The following is a 12,424-nucleotide window of genomic DNA, read 5'->3' as shown; positions in this document are numbered from 1 at the left end:
ATTGAGAACTTTTTGAGCCCATTGAAAATCTTTTGCACGAAATTATAAAATTCGTTTATCCAAATATAATATTAAGCAAAAAATAATATTTTTAAACTATTTGTTAGTATGTATCATTTAATGAAAGTCAAAAAATTTTTGAATAGTAAATTTTTTACATCATTTTATCGAATGTAATTTTAAAAGACAAAATACAAAATTTAAAACGGTCGAATGATTAAGTTGTATCTTTAAAAATTCGATGTTTCGTCATCTCCTTTATGTTCATTTCAAAAGAACTATAATCGAATTCATTTCATTTTTAGCAATAAAACCACGAATACAGTTACAATTCCCATGCAATTGACACAACTTCAAAAATGTACATGACTCATTTTACAGCGAAATCAGATACCAAGGATAAGTGTCCTTAATAACAAAGACATCTTAAGCTTTTCCAAGGACGTCCAGACCGAGACACTGTTTATAACGCCCACCCTACTAATAAAATGGCTTTTTTTGGACTGACTTTTTGAAGGATATTTTCCTGATGAGGACGCATTAAAGTTTCTGATGTATCCCATATGGAACGTTTTTAGTGTCGCTGATGAAGATCAAAACGTATGATTGCTGATGGTATGTAGAGCGAGACTGAGTAGAAGGCAGATAAGCTGCAAAGCTATAAATTAAGGGAATTTACACACACGCTTTTAACGTCGCAGCTTTTTGCTTTTTCTTGCATATTTAATGGGTTTTTTTCTGAAAATGTATTTCTTAGATTTAGTTATTCCATTAAGGCAATAGCTCAGACTTCCTTACAATGTGAACTGGATTTAATAAGGTGTTATTTTCCAAAACCGTTTGGGGAAAAAAAAGGGCATGTGAACTAGTGACTTTATTTTTAATCTATTACTATTCTAAAAATATTGCTTTAAAGGTGACAGTTCTCGTGTTTTTCATTAAAGATTCACGGAGACATGAACTGGGAAAGCAGTTAACGTCATTTTCTCCCCCAAAAAATTGGTCTTCTTTTATAATAAAAAAAGAAAATGTATAATATCAATGCAAAATATGCAAATATACCGTTTAATTATTGTCTGGTCAAGTTTTAAAAATGTTAAAACTTAATTAAAAAACTGTTTAACATTGTATTCAGCTGCCGATTCGTTTCCACGAATAAAACAAAATACTTTTGTGGAAATGAAAAATAAAATTAAATTTTCTAAAGTTGTCTGTGTTTATTTTATTTAGATAAATCAAAAGGCAATGAACTAAAATAAAAAAGCAACATAGTTAGATTTGATTTGAAGCTCCCTATTGTAGCGTTTTACATTGCAATAAGGTTTTGTAGCGTTTTACAGTGCAATAAGGTTTTGTAGCATAAAACTTCTAGTTACAAAGCTCTTTGTTTCTTCAGATTCTAACTTTTTTTTAAAATCCATTTATGTCATAAGTCATTTAAATGAGTTAGAATAAAAGCGGCATTGAATCTCAATAAAGAATTTTTAAATATCGTCACCAACGATATTAGTGAGCAAAGTGTGTCAAATAAACAATATACAAAAGTGAACACACTATCAACTATTAAATCTTTAAAGTATCAGTTGATGCAAATGCTGAATGATCAAAGAAACTAAAAAAAAATTTGTGTAAACAGATATAATATTTAACAGACTCTTTACTCTTTTGGGGACAGATACTGTCAAGCAATCGATTAATAATGTAAACAAGACTAAAGTTTTACTTAGTAATGAAAGTAAATATGTGTTCCCATAGCGGTTAATCATTGACTTCGAAATACATCCAAACAAGTATTATGAAAAATATGCCTTTAAGAAGAAATATAAAAACTAATTAAGGAAAAAATACTTTAAAAAAATATTTCTTTTCATTCAAGTTAATTGAAGTCATTTAAGCCTTAGTGTTCTTTAGCTTGGCACAGATAGAGAAGTGTTATATTTTACATTGATAAACCTTGAAATTTTCAGTGAAGAAGAACATTATTCAAATGATAAAAAAAAAATTTTAAAAATTAAAATTTTGCATTATTATTTGAGAAAAAGCGATTTTTATGTGCATTTAGTCATTTTTTTTTATCTTGATCATTTAAAATAATATTTAATATGCTATTATTTTAATTATTGATTTTCAGTATAAAATTGAATTGTGCTTTATCAAAAATAAATAAGACGCGTTTAATCTTACCTGACAGACTTATTCCCATAAGTCTGTCAGTCTTCATTCTCGTCAATAGGGATGTCTGTATTAAATTTCTAGAATTATATCAACTTTCCGACATTACAGGGGTAAATCAAAAAATATTTTTTAGATCAGATTTTCAAATTTTTTTCGGTTATGGAACCCTAAATAATTAACGTTCTTCCGGCGGAACTCCAATTTAAAGACAAAAAGAAAGTATTAAACAATAAAAAGACTACTTTATTTTTAAAACATTTAATAAGAAGAATGAAACTTTTCATCGTTTTATCATCAATAATCTTGCATTAAATTTTAGATCCGACAACTGAATTCAGTCCTTGAGATTAATCTAGTCTAGCTATGAATTTCTTTTCAGTGTAAGTGAAAAATGAATAAAATAAGCCGAATTCTAGTTTACGTTGATATGAAAAGTAATAAGAACAGCAATCAGCGCTTCTTATAAACGAATTTAGAGCAATGAGTAATACTAATGTAGATTTTTAAAAATGCTAATATCTTTCATAGTTTATTTAAAACATTGCTATTAGAAAAATTATATAAAATTTGCAATAATTGCATTTAAAAAAATTGCCATCTGTTTTTCATTAGCATCTTACTTTAATTTCGTAAAGATAACTGATTTATTAAATAAATAATGAAATATTGACTAGAATGTGAAAAAAACGGTCCTACTTTTCGGAATCCTTTTTTTAAATCTTTCAAGGGTCAGCGGAACAGCATTTGAGAACTGCTGTTCTAGACAAAAAGGCATAGAGTCATTACTCTCTAATAATATTTATATATTTCTAGGCTTTTAAGAAAAGATCGTTGATCTTACACTAAAACTAGATAAATTCCTTAAACCATTTTTGAAAATATTAGTATTTTAAAATAATATTTGGTTTTGTTTTAAAGATTATCGAAATCTAACACTTCCTTCTAGGTTTATATAATTATATATAACATCTTTATACAGTTATAGCATTTCAAAGTTATAAATACATAATTCGAAAAATATTAAGTTACCTAGTTTTATTACTACTATCATCACGAGATCTAAACAATCAAAAATATTACTTAAAGTGAGTGACTAAAAAACTGACACTTCCAATTATCATGCAAACAGGTGTTGAAAACTAAACTCGCAATTAATAACAACATTAAACAATTAAAAAAAAACTCAGAAAAAAGAACAATTTCGTACCTCACCTCTGTGTCTCTTCTTCTGAACCAAGAACCCCATAATGTTTTCCCCGCTGAATCATCAATGGTAGCCACAATTATTACACTATAAAAACTACTTTTCCAAAATAAACACCAACAAACATGCTAAGTGTATCCTCAAATTGGTTTTAAAAAATCCACAAAAGTCTCACAAACTAAGATAATATTAACATCCAAAAAGAGAAAACACATTACAATCCTGTCTCGGTACAGACGATTAGATCACTAGCTTCTAGTTCCTCGTGCTCTGCAACTATTTCTAATTCAATCCTAAGTTCTTTTTTTTTTTCCTCTCTCCCCAATCCTTCTGTTTATTCCAACGCCATTTTTTTTTCTTTGTTGGTTTATTTCTTTAACCATCCGCCATGCTCTGATGATTCTGGGGCGGCTTTTAGCTGCGTCCACACAGTTCGTTTTCAAAGACAAACTTCACAACCAGTGACGATACATTATCAAAACTTGGGACTTTTTTTTTATTTAAGAAATTTATTATTTGATTTATTTCATGAAAAATCCATCTAACATTCGGTTCTTTTGATTACGTTATAATGGGATGGATCTGATGTGAGAAGTTCAAAAAGCATCAACAAAAGAGTACATGCGCGGTCAGGGTGAACTCAGGCATTCAGTTCAGCGAAGCCTTTTTCCTGATGATGTGATTGAACCTAATGAATATAGCTGAATTCCATCAAATATGTGTTATAAATTAGATTTAGAGTTACAAATCAAGCAAAAAACATAATTTGGTTAAATACTTCTTATTATAAATGGAGAAAGCGTTTATTAACACTATCATTTATTATTGTCAAATTAAAAATGATAGCGCTACACAGTGACTAAATTTATATCTAAACCATCCAGAATTCTTAGTGTCAATTTATAGGCAGAATAATAGCTAAATATTTAGCTGCTTATTTAGACTTCGAAGAAAGTAATTTGTTTTAGTATATCATTGTTTAGTTGGTCAATGATAAATAATTAATTAAAAATAGCAATAAAAAAAAGGTCAATAAGCAAAGAGGGGAAGAATTAACAATTTCCCAAAAACTTCGTCCATTACGTTTTAGCACAGAAATTTTTCTTAAAAAAATTTATTAATAAAGAATAACTCTATATAATCATTACTTTATGATTAAGTTGTGTTCTTATTCGTTTATATTTACTTGAAAGATAGTTTTAAAAGTATAAATTTGGATTTTAGAATGCATAAAATGGAATAATTCGGATTCTTGTGAAGATTAAGGAAAAGAAGAACGAACTTAAAGTTTATCTACAGAGTAAATAAAATAATTATAATCCAAAAAGTGATAACCAAACTGTTCTAAAAAAATAAAGTAATAATTTTAAAAACCATCAAAAACTAATAATGGAATTGGTTCTACTGTGCCTAATGTAAATAACATTAACCGTTCAAAATAAGAAAGTCCCGTAGTGGACTGATCGTTAAGACACGGTTCCCAGCAGATCACCGAAGTCAAGCATCACTGGCTGCGGTCAGTGTGCGGGTGGGTGACCACTTGGATCAGTCTGCGTAGGGACCGAGGGTGTGCGGTATTGGTCCTCGTTAAACTGTGCTACCGTAAAGTGCTCGACTTCGCGCGCAGGTCGTCGGGCTACCGAAGCGGGGGTTCCATCCCCTCCGCAGAGGATCAAAATTGTGATGGCATGTCTTCGGATCATCCTCCGGGGTGTTTCCCAGACCGTCGCCAATAGCCCATTGTGCAGCTCTAGTGCGACGTAAATTAACAACAACAACAACATCAAAATAAGAAAATTAAACAAGAAAGAATATGGATGTTAAAAATAATAATGCTTTTAATTAAAACAACGAGATAATTTTTTCCGCAAATAACAAAGCTTCAAAATTATTATTATTTAGATATTTACTCATTTTACAAAAAAAAAAAAAATAGCTAACAATGAAAGAAAATTTATAGTGCATACCTTTTTCTTATGATCAATAAATTTGTGTAAAACATTTGTTTACAGTCCTAGAGCAACCTGACGCACACTAAATATCATTTTAAAATGAGAAAAATCTCGGAAAGATAAGGAAGAGATAAAGGTGCTGTTAGATAAAATAACACAATTTCGAAAAATAATTAGTTTATTTACTATTAATCAAAAACTAATAGCATGATATTGAAAACTTATAACTGTCACAAAACAAATTACACTGTACAAGTTTACAGGAATATAACATTTTTAAAGGGGTATTTTTTTTTAATTAAAACTAATTATGAAACTAATATCTTAAAATCGCGCACAGTCACTGTCGTTAAAGAGAGGAAAACAAACAATAACGCACTTTCATTTGAATTTTAGAATAGAAATAGAAATAAGGAGGTAAAGTATTTAAAGGAATTAAATTTTTAAAAAGATGACTTAAATTTGAAAGAAAATACAGACAGCCCTTTGAATACATTGAATAAATATTGTGAAATAATGTATGCAACGTCTTAAGTCATATATATATTTTTTTTTAAATCTAAAAATGTTGCAAGCGTTAGCATTTAAAATAGTTAAATAGCTTGATTTCAAAGTAACCACAATTAATAAATTGAATTGTACAGTGAATAAATCATTCTATTAATTATTAAATAAATTATTAAAACTATAATTCAGTTATTTGGAATACTTAAAATTGGAATTATATCGCGCATTTCGCTATATATCTGAATAAATAACGAAAAAAATCATTCAAACGAAAATTTAGTAATTTCAAATATTTGATACGATGAGTAAATTTCATTTACGAAAGGAACTACACAGTAGAAGCCTAAAAAAAATTTTTTATGAATTTTGTAATGATTGTGATAAACTTACGATTATACTTTGAATTTTTTGTTTTCGTTGCACGTAAAAATTTTGAAAAATACACCTTTTCAATCAAAATGGAGTTGCTTTGGAAAAGAAATTCAAAGAATGTTATAAAAAAGTAAAATTTCTTGTAGATTATCTAAAACCAGTCAAACCAATTAAAAAAAAATCCCCACGTGCAACGAAAACTATATTTATTGTAAACACTGCGTCAAACTTTGAAGTCAATCGGTTCAAAATTGTTCTAGTTAGAGATATAGTGCTAGTAAGAGAAACATAGTTAAGAGTAATTAGCATTTAAAGTTTTGTGATCAATAATCCGTATAAATATATAAAATTTTGCAACTACAATGCACCAATACCAGGTTCATAAGATGCTTCATCGTTTTCAGCAGCTGTCTCAAGTGCTAGTCATGCCCCCCCCCCCTTTTTTTTTTTACATCGATTCTATCCTCATGTGACGCTTATGTTTCAAAACTAGTAATCGAAATTCTACGGTCATCTCTATTTTAAGCATATCCTTTGGAAAGAATGAAATTTTGAGCATGCTTACGAGAAGAATGAAATTTTTTCAATAATCGTTTTCTCAATTAAACTTTTAAAATAATAGGTTTTGCGTCAAACAATTGAATTAACTAGCCTGTATTAATATCTAGTCTAACTCGGAATTTGCTTTTGGTGCATAAATACTCAAAATGAATATAGTTTAAGTTGCGAATAAGTGATAGAAATGAATATGTGAAAAAAAAGAACCATTAAAAAAATTGAGAACTAGTTGACAGAGAAAAAAAATAATTCGTCATTCTCGAATTTGATCATTCTTGAATTTAGTACGTTCGACGAGAAATACTGATAAACATTTTCATAAATTTTGTTATTTCTTTTTTAATTGGCATTTTACTTAAATAATATTTTATAAAAATAACCAAAATATCAAATGAATTATGGTTTATTGTTTAGATGCAAATATAATTACAGGTTTCAAATCATTACTCAATTTCAAAAATTTTAAATTTCGGAACCCATGCGACTCTTTCACTGAACCCTAAGGTACCGAAGTACACCTATCGGTAACCGATGCGCGTATTCTAATAACCCAATTAAACGATCCCTTTAGTTTTTTACTTTTTTTAAGGTATTGTGATGTCAAATAATACTATAACATCAAAAGTTTGTTGAGTACAAAAATATTTTTAAAAAATAAAAATCCAAAAGGAAGAGAGTAAAAGCCTCCTGAATATCGTATGTATATATATATATATATTGGAGAAAGCGNTATATATATATATAGTCAGTAATATTTAAAAGAACGATTTTGGATCTTTAAAAAAATCAAAACTGATATGCGAACACGTCCCTTTTTTTCTTTTTTTTTTTTAGCAATCTGAAATAGTATGGAGCCAAATATTCCAATCATAAATCTCGAATAAAAAGAAGAAGAAAAGTAAGCTGACTCACTTGTTCTGTAACTCGAGCCTCGCAAGAAGTTCCAAGTCCTCTTTAGAGCAGGGGGTAGTTCCACCAGGGGACAACACTTTCTTGATGTCCTGAATAGATGCTGCTCCCCCTCCTCCGAGATCCTCTGCTCCGGAGGATGTAGAGGAGGCATCGCTAGAGATGGATAGAGTGGGCGGAGGGGTGATGGAAGATTCCGATGTCATGGCTGTGGAGAGGGGGCTCAGGGATGGGCCACCCTCCTCCAAATGGAGCGGAGAATGTTTGGGCGGCCAGGGCTCATGTCGACCCTCATTGTCGGAGGATGGCTCTTCTAAGCTCGGAGTGTCGCTGTAAAAGAAGACATTGCTTTCATTACAATCAGAAAGTATTTGCCCTGATATAGAAAAAAGATTTTCTGTTTAAACATACTTAATTCATAATATAAAATAGCAGTATTTAGGCTAATTGGAATTAAAATTAGTAAAAATGAAATTATTGATTGGACAATGAATATTTTTTTTTTGTTTTATTCTCATTCATTAATTTCAAAAACGTAGTGTAGTTTTCACAGCTATTTGGTCTTTTTCACAACATTTCTCTTTTTTATTTATTTACTTTGAAAGCGGTGTTTTTTTCAGCTCTTTGTACTCCTTCTCAACAAAATTTTTTTTTTCATTCTAGACTTCTTTTATTTCTAGACAGTTTTTCTTATTATTCTAGAAAATTCTAAAACAAATTTCATATTTAAATATACACATAGAAGATGGTGATAAAATAGATAGTCCTAAGTAAAAACAAAATATATACATGATTAATGAAAAAAGATCTGATAAAAAAAAAATCGGAACCGTACACTCGTTTGAATTGCTTTATTTCAAAAATTTTTGATTAAAATCTAATTTCATGTTTTGCAGTTAAAGGAAATCAAAGTCAAAAAAAGAAAGAAAAATCAAAATTCTTTTTTAAAAAATGAAAAAACGATGATTTCTATTTAAATTTGGAAGAAAAAATTGCATAAAAATATTTTTACACTCGAAGTATGAGAGTCGTTGTTATACATACACATATTTTTTTCCACAAATCAGATTAGGCATTAAAATAGGAAAGAATATGAATCTTATATTTTCGTGAGAAAACTACTTAATACAAACTTCATAACGTGTCAAAAAAATTAACACAAACTATAATCCTTATTATACCTTTTATTTATCATTATTATACCTATTATCAAAGCAAAGCAAATACTCTTTTTTTTTCTCACTCGCGATCGTAAGGGAGAAATATCAAGAGTGTGTAAATAACCAAATGATATTTAAAATGTAATGAATGTATAGAAACGCGTGTATTTCCACAAAACACCCTTTGTTCTAATACCTTTTTCTCACGACAATAAAAACTTCAAAAATATTTTATAACCATGACAATAAAGAGCTATGATATAAATTTAAAGAAGAATGATAAGAGGTGATATCATTTCCTCACTTCAAAGACCAATGAATAATTTAGCCATAATCTCATATGATTCAAAAGTCGACCAGACGATATAAAAATCACAGACAACTCTTAACTTCATCAATGAAGATAGAACTAAACAAGTTTATGACTACGTTTCCTACAGAAGGCAATCGGAAATAAAAAATAAAAACAGAGGAAGTCCGGTGTTGAGGTGTATACAGACACCACGTGATAGTCATTGTGCTGAAACCGCCTACGTATCGGCAATTTTTGAAGATAATTCGGAATTCTGTATTACTTTGGAAAATTGTTCATATTTCTTTTGAGTTCATACGTTTATAGTCACTTTATGACTATACTCTTCTATAGAGAAACTACTATATGTGTAGTAGGGTACACCACAAAAAACTTTTTCGACATTAAAAGTTTTACGTTGATACTATGCCAAAGCTACTAAAGATACTAAAGCTGTTACTGTGCTCACATATTAAACAAAAAATTTATTTATTTATTAGTTTAAAAAAATAAATAAAAAATTAAGAAAGTATAAATAAAAAATAAATCATGGCAAAATAAAAGTTTAGAATGAAAAAAATGAAGTTGAAACATTTTTTATATGAAATATAATATTTAGTTCTCCAGGATTCTGTATGATAATTCATTTCATTAACCCTTTGACGCGAAATTTTTAATTAAACATATTTTTCATACAACTTTCATTATCAGTATTAATTTAGGTCAAAATAAGAGTAAATTATTATATGTAGTACTTTTATAATTTATGATCATGAAATACGGTGTCCTTTTCTGCATTAAATGTAAAATCTTTATACGCTTTCCAACAGAAATTTTTCAAATTTGCACTTATTTGCAATTATATAGATCCAAGAGAAACAATTACTCACCATTGAAATTTCTTTAATTTACAAAATCAGTTATTAATAAATTTTTGAAAGTGAATGAAAAATAAATATTCCAAACTGAATTTGTTGGACTTTATCTTAGTACAAATATAATCCCGACAATCTAACAGACTTTTTTATTAACTACTAGACTGTTTTTTATGATTAAAAAATATCAAAAATTATTTATAGAGTATACCTATATATATATAATGTAATATATATATAATATAAGTGAGACACTGGTGCCTCATATGCGTGTCAAAGAGTTAAAAAAATAAGTTCATTTTAGATATTTTTTTTAATTATTCACTTAGGCATTTATATAAATTCTAGAAGAAAGCAATAGCTACATGATTTTTAATTAGTATTTAACATTCTTTAATTTAAAAACAGAAATTTGTATAATATTTAAGTTTTAAAAAAATTACAATTCCTGTTTTTAACCCCTCCCCACCCCCGTCACCGAAAAAGAGAACTTTCGAACTGAAATTAATATAAATTTGTCTAAAAAAGAGACTTTTGATCAATACGTAAGCATAGTGAAAATGTTTTACCGATTAAAAAATTTTCATATCGGAACAAAGTTTATCGTGATACACCTTACAATTATAGGTTTCAACATCTTCATTTAAATAAATAAATATAGTGAGTTTTTTCTTTCATGAAATTATTTTCTGAAATCTCTAAATAAACTAACAAAAGGATTAATAAAGAAAACTATTTTTTTAACAAGAAAACATTAAAGGAGACAAAATATCTATAACAGAAAAGTTTGAAAATATCTAATCGAAAAAATTTAGCAACAATTGGAACTTTTCCAGTATACATTTTTCATCTTCTTTTAGTTATCTTCTGTTCAATACAATGAAATAAATGGATTCCTAACCTAAACCTTATCAATTGCAACGCAGAAATTCTAAAGATCCGCAGAATGTGCTCCAAGTTCGAAATGTGAACTTGGGTCATTTGTTATAGTTAACTTTATCCTACTCTTTTGTATTTTTCACCCGAATATAGTTACTTACTATAAATGATTCCTAAACTTTTAAAACTTTAGGAACATTTATTTGTTGAGAACAAGTACTAACTTCTGTGACTTATTAATCATTCATTACGAGTACTTTCATTTCAATTAAATAAAAAAAAATAACAATTATGCAAGAATATTTCAATCTTATAAAACATAATAAACTAGGTTTATAAATCTGTTTCGGTTTTAAAAAATATTTAATAAATAACGTAATTTAAAGCGATTTTTCTTATCTATTTTCCTAAATAATATCCTTGCAATATTTTAATTTCTTTTAACATATTTTTGTTTCTGAATAACTTGAGATGTAATCCCAAAATGAAAAAGTTTTATGATCTGTTCTTAGTCATAAATAATTGTCGTAATATGTACAGCAGTACAGTATTTTGGCACTAGGAGTGTGGTGTGACAATTTGGTTTCTACGCCCCCCCCCCCCGAAATGGTTAAGAATCGATTTTAAAAAAATTGAGGAAACCTAAAATTATTAAATATAAGACAAACTAAAGCAAAACATTGAAAAAATAGCGCTTTTTCAAGGCTGTTCTTAGAAGAAAAAAATATTTACCACTGTAACAAAAAAAAAACAAAAAAAAACCATCTTTCTTGGCCTCAAACTTATGCCACACAATAAAGGTCTAAATTAAAACGGTTTTAAATTTATTTATTTGAAATACAAACTTGTCGAAATTTCACATATAGGAGACTTTAGATTCTTTAATTTAGTTTTCACCCTTTTACGACGATAAACCTCATCAATACAGGAGTTGTTATATGTTCCACGGGCTGCACGCGTGTGTAAATTAAATGATGATTTTTTTTTACGTCGCACGGGCGCCAAACATTGAAATTAATTTTAAAAGGCATGCTCAAAAGGTTGAGCTGTAGCTTTTTTTTAAAGAAAAAATATAGTAAAATGAGAAATTATACAATCATTTATATCAATTGTAAACTGAATACGGATTACAAACCATCCTCAGAATTCATAACTGGATATCCACGAATACCAAGTGTAGTTGAATATGAGCCACAGATTTTTAGACCAGATGCATAAAAAAGAAATATGCCCATACGTTTATAGATTAGATCTAAATACATAATATTGAATTAAGCGTAAAATACAATTTGATACAGACAGTTGTTTAATTTTCTAATGAAAACTGAGGTTAAGAACAAATTATTTAATTTCTACTCCTTTGATACACTGGGTAGAATTTAACAGGGTTGGCAGGTTTTTGACATGTGACAGTTTTTGACAGTTTAAACCATGGTTTAAACCGTCACGTCAAAAACCTCACTGTCAAAAATGTCGAAAATGTCAAAAACCTATATTCATATGTGAAATTTAATTAATACATAAAATTTATATATTTTTTA

The 12,424-nt window shown here is 28.4% G+C and overlaps 1 protein-coding gene across 8 annotated transcripts in view; it reads right to left on the bottom strand.

The window, feature by feature from the left end:
* The window catches only part of LOC107439384 (ecotropic viral integration site 5 ortholog), a 122,967-nt gene that overhangs the window by 47,088 nt on the left and 63,455 nt on the right, over window positions 1-12,424 (bottom strand). For 6 of the 8 annotated variants that reach the window (XM_016051960.4, XM_016051959.3, XM_016051961.3 and 3 more), the window contains exon 2: window positions 7,681-8,007. In XM_016051960.4, the coding sequence (XP_015907446.1) occupies window positions 7,681-7,883 (203 nt within the window). In that variant the 5' untranslated portion in view covers window positions 7,884-8,007. Of the gene's footprint in view, window positions 1-3,387; window positions 3,658-7,680; window positions 8,008-9,141; window positions 9,282-12,424 lie in introns of those variants that run through there. The other 2 variants (XM_016051962.3, XM_016051964.3) reach the window with 2 other exon arrangements.

The sequence above is a fragment of the Parasteatoda tepidariorum genome, chromosome 8, assembly GCF_043381705.1.
Source record: "Parasteatoda tepidariorum isolate YZ-2023 chromosome 8, CAS_Ptep_4.0, whole genome shotgun sequence".
Taxonomy (NCBI): Eukaryota; Metazoa; Arthropoda; class Arachnida; order Araneae; family Theridiidae; genus Parasteatoda; species Parasteatoda tepidariorum.
The sequence above is the reverse complement of the archived record's forward strand: the minus strand, read 5'-3'. Positions and strand labels throughout refer to the sequence as shown.